This window comes from Micropterus dolomieu, linkage group LG03, assembly GCF_021292245.1.
Source record: "Micropterus dolomieu isolate WLL.071019.BEF.003 ecotype Adirondacks linkage group LG03, ASM2129224v1, whole genome shotgun sequence".
NCBI lineage: Eukaryota > Metazoa > Chordata > Actinopteri > Centrarchiformes > Centrarchidae > Micropterus > Micropterus dolomieu.
In genome coordinates this window covers 161,256-170,448 of record NC_060152.1, presented here as the reverse complement: position 1 = coordinate 170,448, position 9,193 = coordinate 161,256, and the positions used below count along the sequence as shown (strand labels likewise).

Sequence of the window (9,193 nt, the reverse complement as noted above, 5' to 3'; positions counted from 1 at the left end):
TGGACTGCCAACAACACCATCCTGGGCCCGAACATCCCATTTATGTGATCATTTGGGACAATGTACGCTTCCACAGAACAAACCAAATCAGAGAGTGGTTCACCACCAACAGTAACCACTTTTTAAACGTCTGTCTGCCACCCTACTCCCCTTTCCTGAACCCTATAGAGGAGTTCTTCTCATCGTGGAGATGGAAGGTTTATGACAGACAACCATACACTAGAGAGAACCTCCTAAGGGCAATGGAGCTGGCGTGTGTTGACATCCCAGTGGAGAACTTCCAAGGATGGATCCGCCATTCCAGGGCGTTCTTCCCGCGGTGCCTGGCAAGAGACAATATAGCCTGCGATGTGGATGAGGTGATGTGGCCCGATGCAGCTCGGCAACATGATGCCGCACAGTGATTGTAAATGTAAATGCTCCGTACTTGTATAGCGCCTTTCTAGTCTTTTCGACCACTCAAAGCGCTTTTACAGTACATCTGCATTCACCAGTCATACACATTCACACACTGAGCCTAAGTGCTCAAACGGAAACTAACATTCACACACATTCATACACTGGCGGAACAGCCGCCAGGGGCAAATCGGGGTTCAGTATCTTGCCCAAGGACACTTCGACACGCAACCAGGGGGAGCCAGGGATTGAACCGCCGACCTTCCGATTAACGGCCAACCCGCTCTACCTCCTGAGCCACAGCCGCCCCATTTACACCATTGTGGTGTAAATAAAAAAATCTTCACACCCTGATCATGTTTTCAAGAGTACTGTTGTGTGCAATAGATTCTTTTACTATAGATTTATACTCTTCATATGAAACTCACAAATCTAAATGCCCAATCCTCTGCAGAGATCTAAGAAGATCCATTATTGTAAAGTTTCTAAAAATATGCATTGGCAGTTATGAAACAAAGAACCTTCTCACAAATTGAGCATTGTGTTTTCAATTGTTTTGCTGTAGTGTGTAATGATGTGTATAGTGTTTACATTTTTGAAAGCTTCGAGCTGCTCTTTTGGTGTGAAAGTTTGAGTTTTGAAGGGAGAAGGTGTGGTTGTGTTTATGTAGCTTTAGAAAAGGGTGTTGTGTTTAGACATTGGAGAACATGGACGAAACGTTTGTGAAATGTGTTTTAGCATTTGAGAAAAACTGTAAAATCATAATCCATTTTAACGCCCAGGTTTGTTACAACATACTTAACAAGGTTCCAAAGTGCCCAGGTCTATTTGAGAGACATTAGACGCACCACTGGGTCTCAATATCATGACCTCAGTTTTACACTCATTAAAATAAAATAAAAAACTTAAGGCCATCCAGGCTTTGATATTGTTAAAACAGTAAACCAATCTTTTTAAGGAACTACCACCTTTTCTTTTATTGGGCAGGCAGATTTGTAAATCATCTGCGTAAAAATGGAAGCCGCTGTTATGTTTTTTTAAGCTTGATCCACGGAAGCAAATAGAGTGAGAAAAGAATTGGCCCAAGAATGGAACCCAGGGGAACTCCACATATGAGGGGCACAGAAGGTGAAATAGAGCCACCAAAACTGATTTTAATATCTCTGTTTGACAGTGTATGACCTAAACCATTCTAAGGCAGTGCCTTTAATCCCCACCTCATGCTCGAGGCAAGAAATGAGGACACTGTTGTCAACTGTGTCAAACGCTGCTGCAAGATCCAAAAGCATAAGAATCGCATAATCTCCAGTCAGTTGAGATTAAAAGCTCTTAAAAGTGCATATTCAGTGCTATGAAATGTCTTAAACAAGATTGGAACACCCAAAGAACACCACGCGTATCTAAAAAAGGACTGAGACAAAAGGGAGTTTGGATATAGGGCGATAGTTAGAAAGCACTGAGGTGTCCAGATTTGGCTTTTTGATGACTGGCTGCACCACTGCTTTTTTAAAATAGGCTGGTACAGAACCTGAAGTAAGGCTGCTATTTATAATTTCTTGGCTGTTAGGTCCAATAGTGTCCCACACCTCTTTAAAGAGGCGAGGTGAGACAATGTCAGTGGGACAAACTGAGGGTTTCAAAGGTGTAACAATATTTTTAAAAATAGAGATGGATACAGACTCAAACTGGTTGAAAATGGCTGCACACTCCACAAATGGAGGGGTCAAAGCAGGAGGTGAGATACTCTAATTGTGGCAAACGTATCTACAAAAAAGTGGAGAAATACAGGCCTCAGAAGATGCTTCATGATAGATGGATTGGGGAGTATTAAGTACAGAGCAAATTGTGCTAAACAGAAAATGAGGTTTATGGCAATTATTTGAAGTAAAATCTAAGAGATACTTAGTCTTCTTCTTAGCTTTAACAGTTTTCTGATATTTGCGCAAACTTTCTCTATGAATGTCGTAAGACACCTGCAGATGATCTTTTTCCCATTTGCGTTCAGCTTTCCTACAGTCTGGTCTAGCAGCATGAGTTAAGTCATTTATCCAAGGTTCAGATTTAGGTTTGAAAAGTATCGATTTAAATGCCGTAACGGTGTCAAGAATGTTGTGACAAGTGGATAAAAAAAAGAGATTAAATCTGCTATACTTTGACAAGCGGAGGATCCCATTGTCTCTCTAACAATATTAAAAGCCCCAGAGAATTGAGCAGCAGTGGTGGGTTGGATCATCCTGCAGATATGAAATGTCAAATAAAACAGGTCACTTCATATATTTCTATGTTACAAATAGGCACACTGCATGACAAAACAAGGTCTAATGTATGACCATGGACCTTTGTCGGACCAAATAAGATTTAAAAAGTCTTTTGACGGCAGATTTGTAGGACAACATACGTGGATGTTCATATCCCCAACAATTAAAATCCGGTCATATTTCGGCACGATTTCAGACAGGAAGTCAGAAAAATCACAGATGAAGTCCTTAGGAGGTCAATATTTACTGCACATAGTACCGGCTGAGATTGGCCCAATTCAATTAATCTGTCAACAGTGTAATTACCAACAGCATAACACTAAATGGAATAACAACAAAACTCACTTAAGATATATGTTCACTTTAAAAGAAGAAATTGGAATGTCTAAATGTCATTTTTTAATTCCATTATGATTTTAAAGGAAAGCAACAATCCTTCTAGCTGAAATAATTCTCAAAACTAAATTTTTAATCATTTTCATGGAACCCTGTCCGAGGAAAGTGTGTGTACCTGGTAGAGCTCGATGCGCTGCTCAGACACACGGGCCCCAGGGTTTTGAAGACGGAAGATTCTGAGCTCAGCCTTCACCAGGTTGGAGGCATTCTTTTCCATGGAGGACACATCAAACGTTAGCCGCCTGAAGTAAGGGTTGAAGTGTGTAGGAGAAATGACATCTACAAAAAAGGAGAGAGTATGGCTGATTGATGGTATGGGAGGATACTGTATGAACGGTGAGAGACTGGTAAAAGGCTTGCTTTGACATTGAGGCATTTAATTAATGTTCTTATCAAGAGTGATCTACAATGATATGTGAAGCCTACAGTGTACTGTAGGTCATTACAGTGCCTTTCACCTTGTTCAACACTTATAACAATAAATGTATTGCTGTCACCAGATCTCAATCCAATAGAGCACCTTTGGGATGTGGTGGAACAGGATTCAATTCAATTCAGTTTTATTTATATAGCGCCAAATCACAACAACAGTTATCTCACAGCGCTTTTCATAATCTCATCAAGGATGTGCAGCCGACAAATCTGCAGCAACTGCGTGAGACTATCATGTCAATATGGACCAAAGTCTCTGATTTCCAACACCTTGTTGAAGGTATGCCACAAAAAATTAAGGCAGTTCTGAAGGCAAAAGACAGGTGTACCTAATAAAGTAACCAATGAGTGCAGATAACTAAGGTTACATGTTTGTGCCACACTTCCATAATGCTGAGAGACTCACATGAGAAAGATAACAAAAAAAAGACATTTCCTGGCTGTTAGTCATTTGTATGAAGCAACACTGGAAAATACAATTAATAAAATTTTATTTTATTTTGATTAGACTCTCCCTGCACAGTAAATGCCCATATATTTTAAATTCCACACCTACACTGCAAAAACTGAGCTCTCAGAAACAAGGGAAAAAAGCATTAAAATGGGGGAAATATTACTAAAAATAAGCAAAATTATCTACCAACAGAACAAGAATATTTCACTTACTACTTAAGGCCAAAAAAACTTGAAACATGAAATTCTCTAACATAAAAGCCGCCTGGTAAGAAGAAATATCTTGTCAGACAAAAAACAAGTATATTTTGCCTTCAGTTAAGATAATTAATCTTACTAACATTTTAGTTTTTGCAGTGTAAAATGTGTAACTGAAGCCAAGATAACCTTGATGACATCACTATGACATCATCAGGGTTAGTTTGTCAGACTTGACTAAAGTGCCACATTGTTCAACACTTTCCACAGGATTAAAGTGCCCCTCTAAAGATCTGTTTAAATGCTTTTAAAAAGTCTGGAATCAGACTTTTTAAAAGCCAGATCAGTGAAAATCATACACAAACAGCAGCAGTAGCAGCAGCACAATCCGCCTCATATAATACTTAGAACCATATGTGTGGAAGTGTTTGACAGAGTTTTGCACTGGACCGGAGCCACACTGTATGTGTTGCAAGGTCTGACAGATGCTTTCGTACACACACACATATACAGTATAATACTGGAAACCATGTGTGTGTGGTGGAGGAGTGTTTGACAGTGTCCCACAGCACAGTGAATTAAGAGCCTTTAATTGATGGCTGTAATGTAAGGCAGAAGCTTGGGATTAGCAAGACACAGTGGTTTGTTTTGAGAGAATATACAACCACAGCAACCAGCCAGACACATGGACTGGGACCAGCTGAGCAGCAGGCAGAGAAAAGAGAGAGAGATTTTTCCCACATTTTTTCAGTCTAGTTAAGCCATTTTTGCAAATTGCTTTTGTAATGTTTCTGATTATTATGATAATGAGTATTGAGAGTGAGAGACAGTGAGAGTAATGAAGGGACAGAGTAAAATACAGACAGATCTGATACGCTTTGGGCATTTCTTTGTGCCATTATTTGATAGAGCAGTGGATAGACATAGGTGGCGACATGCAGCAAATAGCCACAGGCTGGATTAGAAGCCAGGCCACTGCAGTAAGGACTGAGCTTTGTACATAGGTACGCTCTCTACCACCTGATCTAAGCATGCCCCCTCTTTTCCTTTTAAACCTACAGAAAGAGTTTTCCACAGAATGGAATTGTCTACAACTTTAACCTAACTGTGTTTGGTCCATCTAGCAATTCATTAAAAACATCCAAAAATACACACATATACCGTATTATTGCATCACTGACAGAAATACTCCAAGTAATAAAATACTATAAATACCATTTAAGAAACCAGTGACCAGTAGAAGAGATACTAAATGAAGAGCCTTTTGGGAGCCGCAAGAGAAGGCTCTCAGAAAGGAATGGAGCCACAAGATCAAGTTCCCTTCAGAGAGGAGGAGAGAGGAGCTGTCCTGGCAGTCTAGGCCTATAGCAAGCATAACTAAGGGATGGTTCAGGACTCACCTGAGCCAGCCCTAACTATAAGCTTTATCAAAGAGGAAAGTCTTAAGCCTACTCTTAAATGTGGAGATGGTGTCTGCCTCCTGAACCCAAACTGGAACCTGGTTCCACAGGAGAGGAGCTTGATAGCTGAACGCTCTGGCTCCTAGTCTACTTTTGGAGACTCTAGGAACCACAAGTAACCCTGCATTCTGGGAGCGCAGTGCTCTTGTGGGGTAGTAAGGTACTTTGAGCTCTTTAAGATAAGATGGTGCCTGACCATTAAGAGCTTTGTAGGTGGGCAGAATGATTTTAAATTGCATTCTCGATTTTACAGGAAGCCAGTGCAGCGTGTCATGGGTTTGGGTTTTGCTGTTTGGTTTTCCTGTTTTAGTCTGTTATCATGATTTTGGTTTTGTATTCTGTATTCATCCTGGTTTAATCTTGTTTTGGCCTGTTGGTTTGGGTTCTGGTTTGGGCTCTGTAATTTGGGAATCTGGCCAATTCTTGGTTTGTCTTTTGCTCCATGCTTCTGTTCCATGTTTAGTGTCAGTCCTGTTTTCTGTTTGGTTCTGTCTCTGCTCCCTGACCCTGCTTCTTGTCTGTGCCTGGCCTGTGCTTGATTACCCTGTCTGCCTGGTGTGTATTATGCCTTGTCTGTATTTAATTTCTCAGTTCTGGTCTGTCCTCGTTGTCTTATGTTGTGTTTTCTGTCTGCCTGTTTACGTTATATGGATTTTTTCTGCCCTATTTGGATTTTCCATTGTTCTGATACAGTCAGAATAGAGTCAAAAATAGAGTCTGTCATTTGGGTGCTGTGGCGTTGTTATGTCTGATGGCAGACAGCACAAATGAGCAAACTGTTCTTCTAGACACAGAGCTGGATAAGTAAGTGGCTGAAACCAATCTACATACATCAATCAAATGATAAAGAATGATTTGTATTTTAAGACCTCTAAAACTAAATTTAAAAAGTCAAAAATGAGTGCTAATAAAAGCTGTGTAAATGTTATTTTTATTTGTTTATGTTTTTGTTTACATACACATACATAAAAAATACAAATGGATAATTTGATGGAGAAGTGCAAAAAAACCGTCAGGGTCTTGATCAGGACACTCAATGTTAATTAATTAGAAAATAACAAAAATAGAAGAATAGAGAAAAGAGAAAGACAAACCATAAGATTGCAGACATCCATACAGCAGGAAAATATATGCATAAATTGGTCATAAAATTCTAATTATTAGAGACAAAATTCACTAACACCTGCCCTCAACTGGCACCAACAGGAGATATTTAGAATGCTTTGCTTCACTCGATCTTTACCAACTAACTTCAATCATTTCTTCATCTAAACCATCAACCTGCCTCTTAGACCCCATCCCAACTACGCTGCTTAAAGACGTTTTACCCTTAGTCAGTACTTCTTTACTAGATATTATCAATCTATCTTTATCAACAAGCTATGTACCACAGTCCTTTAAAGTAGCTGTAATTAAACCTCTTCTGAAAAAGTCCACTCTTGATCCAGGGGTTTTAGCAAATTATACCTATATCGATATAGACCTATATCCTATACCGACCGTCCACAGCGAGAGGGAGTGGACAGGGTCCCGGCATGCTGCAGACGGTCAGTGATTGTTTCCTTTGGCTGGATGAATCCTGACTCCTGATTTTACGCATGATCTATGATGATATAGAAAAATAGAAATGAATGGCAAAAATAGCATGTCATGTCCTATTATGGACATTATTATATTATGTCCCCGTGGATCCCCTATAGTTTGCACCCTGCTTGTACCACAGGTAGTTGGTAAAAGAACGACTATGATGTCCCATTAAAATTACCACCTGTTTGAATGTAAATAGACTTCATATACAGTCCAGTGCGCCCCACCATGGGCTAATCTGTTCCGCCATAGTTGATAATGAAGCGAAAATATTAATAAATACAGTTAAATATAATTATAAAATCGAAAGCGCGATATGGCTTTGTGCCCTTATCAAATCACAAAAGACCGCGTTATAATTAAATATGATAGTATGATATGAAAGTATGATAAGAATAAATAAGATATTAGATCAGTATTAAGTTACTTTAGGAGGTTAAAAAAGAAAGTTAGTAAAGTTTACTCTTAGACAATTTTAAATGAGCTACTTTTTACTTACTCATTTCCATTTCCGTTTCCAGTGCTTGTGTGTTGGTAGCGTGTTGTGCTACTCTCACTAAATACCAGTTAAATTTGTTAGATTACAGCGGCTAACTGTCCGCTTAACACTTATTCTTACAGTAATTTTGCCTAAGCACTCACACTTCTTTCCATCTTTTAGTGACTACTGTTCAATTTCAATTCAATTTTATTTATATAGCGCCAAATCACAACAACAGTTATCTCACAGCGCTTTTCATAAAAGACCAGGTCTAGACCGTACACTGTCATTTTATTTACAGAAGCCCAACAATACCCACCAAGAGCAAGCACTAGGGAACAGAGGCAAGGAAAAACTTCCTTTCAAGAGGCACAAACCTCGAGCAGAACCATGGCTCAGGGTGGGCAGCCATCTGCCTCGACCGGTTGGGGGTGAAGGAGAGAGAGGGAGAGAGAGTTCAATCGCATAGTTGTTAAAAAGTTTTGGTAGCCAACGCTTTAGCTTAGCAGCTAGCGATGGCTTCTCCCTCTCCCTCTCCTACTTTCTCCTGCTCAGTGTGTCAGTTGTTCAGTTACTCCTTTGCCTCCTTTAGCGGTAATGGTACATGTAAAAAGTGTAGTTTATTTGTAGGCTATGTACCACAGTACTTTAAAGTAGCTGTAATTAAACCTCTTCTGAAAAAGCCCAACCTTGATCCAGATGTTTTAGCCAACGATAGACCTATATCTAACCTTCTATTTCTCTCTAAGGTCCTGGAGAAAGCAGATGCTAAACAGCTGTGTGACTTTCTACAGAGCAATAGTTTATTTGAGGATTTTCAGTCAGGATTTAGAGCTCATCATAGCACAGAGACAGCACTGCTGAAAATTACTAATGACCTCCTCATTGGATCAGACAAAGGACTTGTATCTGTACTGGTTTTACTAGATCTTAGTGCTGCATTTGATACCATCAGATCCTATTACAGAGAATGGAACATTCCATTGGCATTAAAGGAACCGCTCTAAGCTGGTTTAAATCCTATTTATCAGATCGATTTCAGTTTGTACATGTTAACGATGAGTCCTCCATGCATGCTAGTCATGGAGTTCCTCAAGGATCTGTCCTCCTCCTTCCTTTAGGCAATATTATCAGGAAATATTCCATAAGCTTTCATTGTTATGCAGATGATACTCAGTTATATCTATCGATCAAGCCAGATGAAACTCATCAGTTAGCTAAACTTCAAATGTGCCTTCAGGATGTTAAAACCTGGATGACCTGTAATTTTCTAATGTAAAAACTCAAGTTATTGTTCCGGGGCCTAAGCACCTCCATGACGCATTATCTAAAGATATAGTTTCCCTTGATGGGACCGCCCTGGCCTCCAGCACCACTGTGAGGAATCTTGGAGTTATCTTTGATCAGGACATGTCGTTTAAGTCTCACATTAAGCAAATTTCAAGGACCGCCTTTTTTCACCTACGTAATATTGCGAAAATCAGGAACATCCTGTCTAAAAATGATGCAGAAAAACTAGTCCATGCATTTGT

At 39.7% G+C, this 9,193-nt stretch overlaps 1 protein-coding gene across 1 annotated transcript in view; it reads right to left on the bottom strand.

Annotated features, from left to right (window-relative positions):
• tgfb2 (transforming growth factor, beta 2) overlaps positions 1-9,193 on the bottom strand; it is an 89,754-nt gene that overhangs the window by 37,138 nt on the left and 43,423 nt on the right. The window contains exon 2 of the mRNA XM_046045806.1: positions 3,166-3,329. Within this exon, the coding sequence (XP_045901762.1) occupies positions 3,166-3,329 (164 nt within the window). The remainder of the gene's footprint in view (positions 1-3,165; positions 3,330-9,193) is intronic.